Source organism: Marmota flaviventris, chromosome 9 (genome assembly GCF_047511675.1).
Source record: "Marmota flaviventris isolate mMarFla1 chromosome 9, mMarFla1.hap1, whole genome shotgun sequence".
Lineage (NCBI taxonomy): Eukaryota > Metazoa > Chordata > Mammalia > Rodentia > Sciuridae > Marmota > Marmota flaviventris.
Window position 1 is genome coordinate 66,794,286 of NC_092506.1, and position 14,683 is coordinate 66,808,968.

The window sequence follows — 14,683 nt, forward strand, 5'->3', positions numbered from 1 at the left end:
CCAGGACCCCAACCCTAAAGCAGGCGACCAGTAAGGACCTAGAATCTCCCTTTAGGCACGGGACACATTTAAAAACAATCTTTAGAGTGATACTCAGAGCAAGGCTCCAGGGAAGCAATTCCTAATGTCTCGAACCCCACAGGGAGCAGGAGCCCTGAGGTGTAAAACTGAGCAGAGATCTATAGGCCAAAGTCCCCCCATCCCCATCTTCCCTGCACATCAGTAAAGCAGAAGCACCTCAGCTTGCCCCAGAATTTGCAATAAAGCGATTGCTCTATTTCAGTTAATTAACAAAGGGAGAGATTAAGGACTTTAATCTCCTGCCTTCTCTCGTACCTGCAAAGCTTATGTATAAAAAAGTATATATATATATATATTATATATTATATTATATTTAATAAATATATATAACGTTTCTCCCATTCCTAATAAGCTAAAGAAAGCTCTTGGCAGAGATAACTCTGACAGCACCACATGGCACTCATAAAACCAGAGTACCTTAGAAACTGCTCCATTATTGGCAAGATGGGGAAACTGAGGCCTGGAATAGATCAAGGACAAGTAGCCAATAAGCTCAGAGCTGGGCCTGGAACCCAGGTCTCCTTACTCCCAGCCTAGGGTTCCTGTTTCCATACACCGTTTGAAACATGGGCACCAAATCACTGAAAAGAAAGTGCCACCCTCAGAGAGCACAGGGAATGGGCCCTGGAGGATCCTTTGGGTGTGGGTCATAGAGAAGGAAGGGCCTAAAGTCCTGTCAGAGGAGAACCATGAAGGCCAAAGATCACTCTGGTGCTTGACAGCAGTGGAATCTGGGAGAGGTCCTGGCTAGGGGATTGACTCTGTACCCAGAGGGGCTCAGGTGACTTTCACCATGTGGCCTTCCAGGTCTGTGCCTGTTTATGGCCCAGGTTCCCACGTTTAAGCAGGCTCCCAGTTCCAGTTTTTTTTTTTTTTTTTCACATTTTCTTTCTGTTCAGAGGACGCTTGGTTATTCTTGCCCATAGTAACCACTGCCTGGCAGACTGTTCCTTCAGATCCAACTAGCACCTCCTCCAAGATGAATTTCCTAATTCCTTCAGGCAGTAGAGGCTTTATCCTGGGTAGGCTCCATCCTCCCTTATCACCTTGGGCTGTGAAATGAGGGCCTCTGATGAAGGCCTTCTTGGAGCTTGCCTAAGTGCCTGGCAGCATGGGGTTGCTTTCAGGTGGGCTGTAAAAGTTCTCTAGAGGAAGACTGCAGGTGCCTGGGAAAGGCATCAATATTTGCTAAACTTCTTCTCTGTCCCAGGCACTGTGATGGGTGCTCATCAGGAGCTGGCTAATATATTGTCCACTTTATGCTTGAGGAAACAAGCTTGGAAAGACAGGGAGATGTTTCCAAAGTCCTAAAGCAATAAAGCCTACATCTAATGCAGAGATGACTGATTCCAGACCCCATGGACTCTGCCTTATACTTCTCCATATCTCTGCCTCCATTTCCAGAATCCTATCTGAAACTCAGTACTGCATGGGCACTTATAAATAAATGTTTGCCATGTCAACATAACCTACAGTATTAATTGTGGGAAAACAGCCTCATTTATTCTGCTAGAATCAGGAAGTTTGGGGGCCATTAGAGTGATCCCAGGCTTCCTCATCTTCCTCAGAGGCTTGGATACCCTATAGAACATTTTTGCAAAGAAATGGACTGGCCTCTGTTGAACACAGGGCAAGCATCTTGGTCCAGGTGAACTCAGTCAGCCTGGAACTCTCCCACTGACCCCAACTCACCTCCTCTCCTTAAAGAAAGCCAGGGAAGAGCTGAGAAAAAGAGCTGGTCACAGGCAGATCCATACTGAAATGCAGTGGCTCTGCCTCAGCCAGCATTCAGCCCTGCCACCGCCTGGGGCTTCAGAGTCCCCTCTCCAGACTGTGTAAAAGTTTGGAACTTTCAAAGCTATTGCTGGGCTTCAGGTAGGACTCCTTCTCTCAATTTTCTCATTGTTAATGGGACACTAATTCTGATCTGGTAGGAAGGGTTGTAAGAATCCAATGAAGCAACAGGTGACAGTGCTGACACAGTTCCTGGCACACAGTAGGAAGCCAATCAGTGTTATTTGTATCTGGACTCCCCGTTGCCCTCTCTGACGATCTTTGTATCTTCACCTGCCTGGAGCTCTACCTGATGCTTCTGTCATGGTGTCTGTGCACCTCTGTCCGTGCACCTGCCTGCTGGAGTCTGTCGCCAAGGAGGAGGACAGCAACAGCTCCCCCCACGCTCCTATAGAGCCTCTGACGCCAGGCAGGAGCAGGAGCTGGATTGCTCCAGCCCGTGGAGCCTCCTGGCGCCTGACTGCCCGCAAGCCCACCGTGCATGTGCACCGTGCATCGGGGCCCTCCGCCCAGCAGGCGGCCCAAGCAGGCATCGTCAACGAAAGGAAATAAAAGAAACAAACCCACAAAAGTTAGGAAGAGAGAGGGACTTACCGTTTGCTGCGACCCCCAGGCTGGCGGAGCCACTTTTAACTAAGAATGAATTAGGGACAAACTCTTCCTCAGAGTCTGAGTCCGGGGTTGGCTGGGCCACACCGTTGCCTAGCAACCGCCTCTGGCTCTCATTGGCCGGAGGGGAAGGGGGCGGGGAGGGGGACTGCTCAATAGGGGTTGAAGAAGCGGATGAACAATGCAAGGGAGCACCTGCGAACCACAAAGACAAACACAGACAGAAAAAAAAAATAATGAAAATTGATTCGGAGGCACACGGGGAAGGGGAGGGAGCAAAATAAAACACGTATCAACAGGGGAGGAGGCTCCCAATACTGCGCGATCTACTGCACACGTGGCCTGGGCGGGGCTGGTACCTCCGCAGAGAGTTGGTGAACACTCCTTCTGAAGAGCAGGGTCCAGGCAAAAGTCTGTGCAGCTCACAAAGGGCACCTCAGAAACACTCTAGGGGCACCTTCCCTGGTTTGCCTGTTCTTTTTGAGACGCCCGGAACCCTGAGGTCTAATTCTGACTGGGCTATATGATCCATCAAAACTGCTGCCCTCTCTGAGTCTCAGTGTCTCGTGGGTAAAAAGAGCAGTCGGGACTGAGTGATCTCTCAGCCCTTACAAACTGGCCCGTCTGTGATGTCACCGAGCCTTAATGATGTTCTTATTAGAGAGTTTTTAATCCAACATGCCTGGAACAAGCTCTGGGCCTCATAAAAGGCAGTGAGAGTTGGAAAGAATGATTCAGGGCTCCCTTCCACCTATGGCATTGTAGAATTTCAACACACTAATGTTTTACTTTTCTAAGAATCTAACATTTTATGATTCTTGAAACCTCACACTAAAGAAACATTTGTTAAATAGAATTGTTTCAGGAATTTAACACACTAGGATTCTTAAGTTCTGAAAGTTGAATATGACAATATTCTATAATATTAGGACAATATGACTCCAGGGTTCTATTATGTCATGATTCAAAGGTCCTGGCTTCCTAAAGTTCTAAAGCAAACTCTCAACTCTTCAGAAGGAGGAGGTGATGGCCTGGGACAAGACTTTTGAGTTCAGGTAATTTGCAGTCTTGTCTGTGGCTGACCTTTCAACGTGTGCAGTACATCATCTACAAGAGAGGGAACACAAGCACAGACATATAAAAGTATACAGTACAAGACATTGCATCCACTTGGCAGGAAGGGCTGTTTATTTTCTCCCACCTTGATTGATAGAAGGTGCACAACATAATCGTATTCCATGTGGCTTTTCAGAGACTGACCCTTAGGAAGCATAACGCAGCCCAGATGTGCCATGGCATCCTAAAATTTGGCAGGACTCTAAGAGGGAGAGGTCATGGAGAGCTGCTGATTATTGGGGGCAAAGAAAAAGCTTTTCATATTTGGTCCACAAAAGAGACTCCCACTCAGTTCACAGTCACCAAATCTTTCAGGACTTTGAAGGTTCCGTGACCTTAATGTCCATCCCTGAACTTAACTGTGCATGACCACACTTTATAGAGTTGCTTTGTATGCCATTTAACTGCCTTATTTTAGAAGTTCAGTAAAGACAATTGAAAGAGTAGGAATCAATGACCACAGTACAAACTCTGAATAGCTTTTCCCTCCTGGTTTTGGTTTCTTTACTAAAAAAATTCAGGCTAAAATTCAATTGTTCAAACCAGTATTCTCAATTTACCTTGACACTACTTATCAGCCAAACCTATAGACTGGAGCATTCCTTTCTTTGACCTTGTCTTCCATTCTAATATCGTGTTTGCCCTGCGATATGTGTAATTATCTGTATCTGTCCCCCACATAAAAGTATGCAGTGCATTTTGGGGGTACGGTGCACTCTTGGAGCGGGCTTTGGAGTTCCACTGCAGCCTGTCTAGCTTCCTATTAGTTATATGATCTTGGGAAAATTACTTCTACTTCCTTATTTATAAGTTGTCCACCCCCCTGTGTCCTGCCTGTTATTTAGTTCCTGTGAGGACTAAAGATACTCTATGTGAGCACACATGGTGTGCATGAGCACGTGGGAGCCTGAGGTCAGTGCTCACCAAATGCTTATTAAATTGAACAAAGCCACCCCTCCAGGAACCCTTTTCACGACTCCCCTTCCCCTACAGAACTGAACGGTGGAAAGATTTTTGTCTACCAGGCTGGATTTATTAAGCAAACAAATACCCACTTCCTCATCTTTTATTAATCAAAGACATCTTATACTCTCCAATCAGAGCTTCTGATGAGCTTGAGATAACTAGGACCAGATCCTGCAGCATTGTTAGTTTTCAGACCAAACTAGGAAGCACTATATGTTGTTTCAGGGTGCCTGTGAAAGCCTCTTCCCCAGTAAAGCCAGGAAGCTTTAACAAGTAAAAAGTTCCTGCATTAAGTTGTTCCATGACAAACTTCAGAGACCCTGGGTTGAGTCCAGCCTGGCATTCTCCCAGGCCCCATGCTTGCCTTTTCTTCCTTCCATCCAATCTCCAGGTTTGAGGGTTGCTCTGAATATTTATCACTAATATCTGAAGCCCCCAACCAGGTGCTAGGAACTTCACAAGTATGAGACGTTTCTGTGAGATACAGAAATCATTGAAAACCCCTTAATTCCCTTCCTCTCATTTATTGGCATCTTCTACATTCACTGATTTTCAAGGCAGAGTGCACAGAATGATTTCCTAGAATTCAAAGAGAATACTAGGAAATGTTTATTTTTTAACTCATGATTTAAAAATTTCTATGTAGTGTGTTTTATGATAGATACACACATCAATGCATGAACTCTTGGATGCATGCACTAAAATGCACTGCTGTACCAATGCAGCATGTTCCCAGCACAGCAGGGCTGCCTTGGGAGTAGGAGCTCTGGAGCCAACTGCCTATATTGGAAACTCAGGCCCTATACTTGCTTATGACCTTAGGCAAATTATTTTTCCCTTTGTGCCTCAGTTTCCTCATCTTTATAATTTAGATTAGAAAAAAGAGCACCTACTCTTTTTGTGTGTGTGTGTGTGTGTGTGTTGCTCTGAGGATTAAAGGGATTACAACAAGCAACATGTTGAGAACAGTGTTTGACAGCCAGTAAACACCCAACGAACATCAAACATTGCTATGCAAACATGTATGGATAAAATGAAGGGGTGCTAAGTTTTTCTTTTTTTATTAGAATAGAAGATGATTGTAAAAGCATGGTGAACACTGCTTCACAGCAGAGACATTTACTGAAGGTAAGGGGACACAGAGAGAGACACAGCCCCAAGGTGCTGGTGGGAGGGAGAATGCACACGGAGCTCTGAGCAAGGTGGGACATGTTGGAACAGCACGAAGCCCGGTGCAAGGGGAGGAGGGCTGTGGAGGTCATTTCAAATGAGGGAACTGAGAAAGGCTTTATGGAGCCATGGGAGATTTCAATGGGGGAGGGATGGGGCTATGAGCATCCCCTGGCTGAGGGAAGAGTACTAAAGTCCTTCCTTTCCCTGGTTTCAGCAGTCTGCCCTTCCAATACCTCTCAGGTCTCATGTGTTACCATTACCTTCTCACCAAGTTCTGCTGAGACACCTGGCTTGTTCTTGTTTCCAGAGACTCGCTGCTCTCGTTCTCTTACCCATATTCACAGAGCTGTAAGCTCTCTGTATTGAATCTATCTGAATGCTACTTCTGGGAGTGCAACTACAGTAGTTTTGCCTCTGAGCTTTTGCACACGCTGTTCTTTTCCCCTGAAGCATTTCCTTTCCTCCTGCCACCTGGTAAGTCTTTTTAATTCCCACTCCTCAGAGTTTGATCTTATGGTGCCTCCCCCAGGAAGGCCTCCCTGATGCCTCCCTGATGAGGGGCTTCACCCCTCCACAGTACGCCCTCAGGTCCTCTGGATTCTCCCTATTGTAACTTTTCTCACTTTGTGGTATTTACTTCTGTGTCCTTCATGTGTCTGCCAGCTTGTCTTTACTATATTTACTTGTGCTCAGTATCTTGCACATTGAAAGCACTAGTATGTATTTAAGAAGAAGAATACCTTGGTTATTTACGTAAAATGGTGAGTCATGAACAGTTGATTTAGGCCTTGAATATTAAGAAAAGGAAATGAGACTTTGACTGGGGAGTCTGGGAGTTTTTAAAGCAGGAAGGTGACAAGCCCAGGGTCATGCTTTAGAAGGATTGATTCTTTAAACCTCAGGCATCTGCTCAGTCACCCAGATTTCCTCCCTAACTGGTTTGGTTCTGTCAGGCTGTTGAAAATCCAGATGACCTAGGTTCACCTTTTGAATGAGGCCCAGATACCTGGGGTTCAGGTGTGCCTTCCCATGTGTTCTGATTACCAGCTAAGGGGAATCCAGTATTGTAGATGCTTCCATGTGTCTGTGGTAAGATGAGATGGGATAATTAGAGGCCCTGCTCCAACACCCCTGGAAGAGTAGGAGGAATTATCCAAGCTTCTTGAGGAGGGCACAGTGCGCCTGGCTCTGCCTTATAGATGATAAGGATGGAGAAAGAAGACAACAAGGTGAGCCAGGGTGGACACCTGCATGGTTGGGGGTTGGGGTGGGGGCTCCAAGGGGCCCCAAACTGGGCTGGATGCTTTGCAAGATCTTTTCCTCACAATACCAGTATGGGTAGGAAAACCCATCCCCATTTTCAAGGTCAAGAAAAGGAGGCTTAGAGAAGTAAAGGAACTTGTTTGTGGTTCTAGAGCCTAGAGAAGAACCCATAACTGTAATGCTCTTTCTATTGAATAGTGAGAAGAACATTTTTCAACCTTGAATTGGATTTTCTACTAGGCTAGGGAGATGAAGGGGCATGTCCTTTAGACAAACACAACTGAAGTAGAAATATTGCAGATAACCTTCCTATTGGGCAGACCAGGGATCAAAGCCCAGTTTCACTACAGGTTGTATGATCTTGGATAAGTCACTGCTATTAGTCTTAGTTTTCTCCTTTCAAAAATGGAACGACAGTGCTCACTGCAAAGAGCTGCTGAGGGACTGATGGTATTATGCTCAAAAAGAGCCCTGCAGTCGGCCTGTTCAGGGCAAAGGCTCAACCAACATTGTTTTCCTCTGCTAGCTCTGCAGTTGTAGATCTGACACAAACAGAACATGGTGGTTTGGCGGAAGAAACAATGACAGATCTACATGCCTGCCAATGTCATTTTTATTAATATGTATCACATGATGATGTGGAAAAAACAAAACAACAACAACAACAACAACAAAGGAATCAGGCACAGTGGTGCATGTCTATAATCCCAGAGACTTGGGAGGCTAAGGAAGGAGAATTGCAAGTTTGAGGCCAGCCTCAGTAATTTCACAAGGCCCTAAGCAACTTAGTGAGACCTTGTCTCAAAAAAAAAAAAAGAAAAAAAAAAAGAAAAAAAAAAAAAAGAAAGATTTGGGGTTATAGCTTACTGGTAAAGTGCCCCTGAGCTCAATTCCCAATACAGATAGATAGATAGATAGATAGATAGATAGATAGATAGATAGATGGAGTGAGTTAGGGAGACAGCTGTGTATAGGACAAGAAAGTCCTAGAATTTGCAGGAATAATTTCAGTGACCTATACCTTTCTGTGAATAAATGGTAGCTTTCCTTGCATTTTAAACCTATCCTATAACTAGAACAGGCCAGTTCTCAAAGAATGCTATTTCCTAGCATTCTGGATTCTGAGCATATCTTTGGGATATGCCACGAGACTAAAAGTGTGAAAGGCTAGTTGATGGACAAGTCAAAGAAAGACTATTAACAAAATGCACTTTTTTTTTTTAACACTTTGCTCAGCAGTCCTGAGAAATGTGTGTGAATGCTAAGTGGAACTGTATTGATCTATGTTAAACCCCATCTAGGCTTTGGCAGGGGAATTTGGGTGTGCACACACAATGGAAAGTGAGTCCCCATCAGTAAAGCAGAGGACTAGCTGTGGGCTGCCACAGAGGCAATTACCTGGGTTATTGCAGGCACTTTCTAATAACTGCTTTAACTGGCAGCCCTGTGACTTAGAAACCTTTATGTGAAATGCCTACTCCAGTTCTCAGTCATTACTCAATAAATGAAACCCAGCAACCACACCAAAGCAGACCCTCAGACCTACACAGGTTCCTCCTGTCCTTGGGGGCACTGACCCGATGGATTCGTCCGTCCTGTGAAAGCTGGTGTGTTTCATCTTCTCAGCCTTCTTTCCAGAACCATTTCAGCCCCTCCACTTAAAACCCAATGTATTCCTTCCCTCCTCATGCACCAGCGCAGGCGATCGCATTGCTTGGTTAGATAAGTAAAATGATATCAGTTCTGAGGAGAGGCGAGAACATGAAGAAAACTGAGATGTCCTACTGATACAGAAATTTTGGGCTGATGGAGATCAGCAACTCTATTTTGATAGTTTCATGTTCTGCTTTGTATTCCAATGAGTTAGGTTCACACCAACTCTTTGAACAGAACATCCTGCCATACAGGGATCAAGTACTGCTCATCTCTGTTCCGGCCTGGCTCAGGGTCTCAAATCAACAAAGGGTCACAAAACTATTTCCCCTAATTACTTGAAGTTGATTGGAATCTATTCCTGCAAAATATTTCAGAGAGCTGGAAATCTGAAAATCTAGAGTGACCTACCATTCTGGTTTGTCAGGGATAGCCCCAATTTACCCCTATTATTCTGCACTGACAATAACAGTCCCCCCTTTTACTGTAAAAACATCTTGATTTGGACAATTCATTGCAAGGCCGCCCTGTTTTAGGGTAGTACAGATTCAGTTCCACATCAGAGGTGGGTTCTCAGTAGCCATGGAAATGAGGGTCAGGGGATCCAAATGGACGCAGGGTCAACAAAGTTCCTCATGATCATGGGTAGGTCCTCCTCTCTCTCTGTTGAACTAGTATTCCCTAAGGTCCTTTTGTGGTCCAACATTCTGCAAGATGGGAGTAACAGAGGTCTACACCTGAAGGTCTTGTTCTGAGGATTAAGGGGAAAAATGTAGGACACAAATGACTTTAGCTATGAGAGTCAGATACCTCCAGCATAGTAGATGCTCATAAAATGTTTATTGAAGGAATAAATTTGCATAAGTGTATAGGGGGAAAAAAGATTGCCAAAAATGAAAAACAAGGCCTTTGTAATGATTATCATAATGATTATGGGAAAATTTGAATTTTAATGTTTTTATGCATTGAAAATCTTTTACAATGGATATATGTAGTTCTATATATCTACATGTATATATGTATATATACATCATATATATATATATATATATATATATATATATATATATATATATATATATAATTTTTTTTTTTTTTTTTTTTTGTATAGGGAGGATTGAACTCAAGGCCTCTTGCATGCTAGGCAAGTGCTCTACCACTGAGTTACATCCCAAGCCCCTATCATTTTTATACTTTTAAAAGTTATTTTTTATGGTTTGGATATGAGGTGTCCCCTGAAAGCTCATGTGTGAGACAATGCAGGAATGTTCAGAGGTAAAATGATGAGATTATGAGAGCTATACTTTATCAGTGGATTAATCCATTTGATGGATTAACAATTCGAATGGATTAATGGGTGGCAACTGCAGGCAGGAAGGGTGAGGCTGGAGGAAGTAGGTCACTGGGGTGTGCTCCTGCGGGTCACATTATGCCTGCCTCCTTGCAGTGGAGCTCTCTCTGCTCTCTGGTTGTCATGAAGTGAGCAGCTTTCTTCTACCACATCCTTCCACCACGGGTTCTGCCTCACCTCAGGCCCAGAGCTGGGGAGTCAGCCAACATGGGCTGAACCTCTGAAATAGTGAGCCAAAATAAGCTTTTCCTTCTCTAAGTTGTTCTTGTCAGGTCTTTTGGTCACAGTGATGAAAAGCTGACTAAAACATTATTTTTAAAACTGATGGATAAAATATGTGTGAAAATATCTGGCATCTAGTAGGTGCTAAAAGAGATTTGGTCTTAAATACAAACATGATTTTATGCATTGATGCTAGTTGTATAACTAAATATAAACTGATTTTTAAACAATTCCACTTCTAGGAATTTACACAAAACTTGATTTTTTTTTTTTTTTTGGCAGTATTGGGGATTTAACTCAGGAGCACTTTACCACTGAGCTACAACCCAGACCTTTTAATTTTTTATTTTGAGACAGGATCTTGTTAGGTAGCCCAGGCTGGCTTTGAACTTGAAATCTTCCTGACTCATCCTACTGAGCTGCTGGGATTACAGATGTGTGCCACCATGACTAGCAAAAATTTTGACCTTTCAAAGATTTTCTTTTGAGGATACACATCACAATATGATTTGAGGTAGTAAAAAGTAACAATTTAAAAAAATGTTTAAAAAGTTACACATCTATGATTTTAAAAAGTAAATGCTTTCAATTAGATAAACTAAGGCACAGCAATACAATGCTAAAATGAAAAAACAGTGTTATGGAGAACAGGATACAAACAAACCATGGTACAAAACTGTTTGAAAAGTACTTCTGGGGCTGTGGCTCAGCAGTAGTGCACTTGCCTGGCATGTGTGAGGCACTGGGTTCGATTTTCAGCACCACATATAAATAAATAAAATAAAGATCTATCAACAACTAAAAAAGGATTTTAAAAAAGTACTTCTAACTTTATTTACGTGAATACATGTACAATGTGTGTGTACAAAAATGTTAGTACCAGTTACCTTAGGGTGGTAGAATTGTGAATAAATTTTAATCTTTAGATTCTAAATTTTCTAATTTTTTAAAGGAAGAAATGTGATGATGAGATTTGAAAAAAAACAAACAATAAGAGTTATTGTAAAAAGAAGAAAATATAGAAAGCCCGGAAGACAGCTCCTGCTTGGGGCCTCTATTGGGATGAGCTGGGAAGAACTACAGCCTGCAGGGTCCAAACTCACCCCCTTGTCCAGCCTAGTAAATCTTGTGGGCCTTACTCCCCCAGCTCGGCAGCTCCCACTAAGTCAACTCTCCTCGACAATGGTTATTTTCAGAAGCAGACCCGGGGCCATCTGTCTCTATGACTTATGCTGGGAAAATGGTCTCTGGAAAACAGGACGCAGTAAATTTCTCAGGCTCAGGTCATTTGATCTCTAGCTCTCCTCCTTACAGGTTTCTCTGGGACTTGAAAACATTAAAATATATATATATATAAGCATTCATGCTGAACAGAGCTCTGCTTTTACCTGCTTCCCTGGGGAAGCCAGGTCACTGGTGTTCCTCCTCCTCTGCGTCCAGAAGAGAGCCCCTTCAACTGTCTGGTCTTCACATGGGATGGCCTACCCACTAGTCTGCATGTTTGATAGACACATTCAATGAGGACATTCCTTGATTTATTTTTTATAGTATTCAATTTATTGGGATATAATTCACATACAAGTCACCCATTTAAAGTGTACGAATTAATGGTGTTCAGTATATTCAAAGAGTAGTGCAGCCATGGCTACAATCAATTTTAGAACATTTTCATCACTCTTCCCCCAAAACCCCATGCTCATTGGCAGTCACTCCCCAGAACCCCACCTCCTGCAGGCCTGGACAATCACGAATCTCCTTTCTGTCTCCATGGATTTACCTATTCCAGACATTTCATATATATGGGATCATACGATATATGCTCTTTTATGTCTGGCTTCTTTCACTTTACATAATGTTTTCAAGGTTCACCCTTGCTAAAGCATGGATCAGGACTTTGTTTCAATTTATGGCCAAATAACATTGCAGTATATGGATATACCACATTTTGCTTATTCATTTATCAAACTTGGGTTGTTTTCACTTTTTGGCTAGTATCAAGTCTGCTACAAACATTTGTGTACAATTTTTTGTATGGGAATGCATTTGTATTTCTCTCAGAATCAGGGTTCCAATTTCTTCACATCCTTACCAACATTTGTTATCATCTAAGTTAGTGATTACAGCTCTTCCAGTGAGCGTAAAGTGGTATCTCATTGTGGTTTGATTTGCATTTCCCTGAAGGCTAATGATGTAGAGCGTCTTTCATGCACTTATTAACCACTTTTGTATCTTCTTTGAAGAAATATCTGTTCAGATCCTTCTTCCATTTTAAAAATTGAGGTGTGGCCATTGATTATAATCCTCAAACATTTATTTTATGCCTACTTTGCCAGGCAGCATTCTAAGCATGATCGTTAGACCCTTTGCCCTCAGAAACTTACATTTTAGTGAAGGAGAAAAATTGATAAACAAGAAAACAAATACCTGCATAGAAGATCTAGTGGGGGAAATGCTATGAAGAAAAGTCAAGTGGGTGTGGAGGCTGGGGTAATGGAATGGGTGTGCTATTGTAAATAAGGTGGTCAGGGAGGCCTCTCTGAGGTCAGGAGGTGACAGAGGAGGTGAAGGAGTGAGCCATACAAACATCTGGAAGCCTCTGCTTTCCAGGTAGAGGTCCAGCAATGCCAAAGCCTCTGCAGTAGGATCAAGTTCATTTGAGAGACATCAAGGAAGCTAAAGGCTGGAGAAGCATAACAAGGAGAGTGCTAGGAAATGAGCCCTGAGATGTTGCCAGGGGCCAGATTATAGATGAGCAAAACCTGCAGACTAGAACCTTTATGCATATGTATTCATATGAGCCAATTCCCTAAGGAAGGGGACTGATCTTAGTCATCTCTGTGTGTCCACTGCACATCGATGAAATTTACATGTGACGAGCACCTACTACTTATTATATTTTACTGAAATCCTAACAAAATCAGTATGTACATGTAAATAGCATTTACTCTATAGTTTGCACAGGAGTTTCACATCTATCATCTCGTTTGATCCTTACCACATCTGAGTGGGGTAATGGTCATCACCCCCATGTTACAGATAGATAAACCAAGGGGAGGTGATGTGATCTATGGAGGGACAACCAACTTGTAGGGTGCTATGTGGGACTTCAATCCAGGGAGGAGCAGCAAATAAGATCTGGATTTAAAACTGATGATTGTGACTTGACAAAGATTGTTTCATGTTTTAGAACCCTGGAATTTCGGAATCTGGGCCTATCTTACAGGGATTCCTTGAAAAGTAAATCAATGAGTGCATGTGTAGCATACAGCAGGTGCTCAAGAGTGAGAGCTGTCTTCCAACTCCCTTGAAGGTCATACACCGAGGCAGCCTGTGTGTGCAGTCCTGACTAGGCACTAGAGACACAGTCCCCTGGAGGGAAACCCAGCCTCATGGGTGAAGGTGACAGAAATGCTTTACTTTATTATAAGAGAGGCAGTGAAGCCAGCGGAGGGGGCAGAGGCGAGGGAGGTATTGGGATCAGAGTGGAGGTAAACAAGGGGCCTGCGGAGCTCCAAGGGTTAGTGCTGACACCTTTCCCAGAAGCTGCCTCCAGAGGGGTTTAAGATGGCCCATCAAGGCCTCAGGAGGCTTGGCTGGGTCTGTCTGTGGAGGGCCACCTTCTGTGGGATGTGGAGAAGGAAGGCACAAGGCAAGCTGGATTATCTCTGACTGTCAAGATCTGCTGGCAAACGTGACCAAGGAGCGACTAAAATTGATGGCTTTGAACATTCTGGTTCCAGAGAGCTTTCTTCAACAGGGAGGCCTGGACTCTGCACTTTTGCACTCAGATTTGATTAAGAAAGTCTCCCAAACAGCTGTTTAAAGTCATTTATTACTTCCTGGGGCTGTGTCTCTATATATTTTTCCCCCACACTCAATTTATACAGCTGCAAAATTCTAGGACCCAAGATCAAGGATGAGTGTAATGGAATCATCAGGCTCCCTTCTACGCAGATATTGGAGGGATAGTGGGGGTACTAGATACAGATAAAAGTAGTAAGAGACAGGGAGCTACAAAGAGAAAAGAGCCACTTGCTGGAGGGCAGGGAGGTCATGGAGATTAATTTAGTGTCTAACACTATGGAAGACCCTTTATATAAATTATTTCAATTAATTCTCACATCCCCTGAAAGGATGTTAGGCTCCAAATGACAGATTCAGATTTGAGGTTTCAATGAGGTCACCCAGCTGGTGAGTGCCAGGCTGAGCTCTGGACACTGTTCTGTTGGACCCCAAGCCCACACTTTTCCCACTAAAATAACCTGAACAGACCATAGCAATAAGTGTAAGAATGTATGTTTGTAAATTCATGGGTTTACCTCCCTGATCTTCCATCAGCTGTGAGAAGAGGGCAATTAGGTTCAAAATTAAGCCACTTACTCAAAGCCACAAAATAGTGAGGTGTGGAGCAGGGCTTCAAAGCCAGGCCACTGGAGCCCACAGCTGCAGTTCTTT

General features: G+C 43.4%; 1 protein-coding gene across 13 annotated transcripts in view; it reads right to left on the minus strand.

The window, feature by feature from the left end:
* Tenm4 (teneurin transmembrane protein 4) overlaps positions 1–14,683 on the minus strand; it is a 753,505-nt gene that overhangs the window by 274,585 nt on the left and 464,237 nt on the right. For 12 of the 13 annotated variants that reach the window (XM_071616542.1, XM_071616550.1, XM_071616538.1 and 9 more), the window contains one exon: positions 2,470–2,679. The exons of the other annotated variant lie outside the window; for it this stretch is intronic. In XM_071616542.1, coding sequence (XP_071472643.1) covers positions 2,470–2,679 — 210 coding nt within the window. The remainder of the gene's footprint in view (positions 1–2,469; positions 2,680–14,683) is intronic. 13 annotated transcript variants of the gene reach the window in all.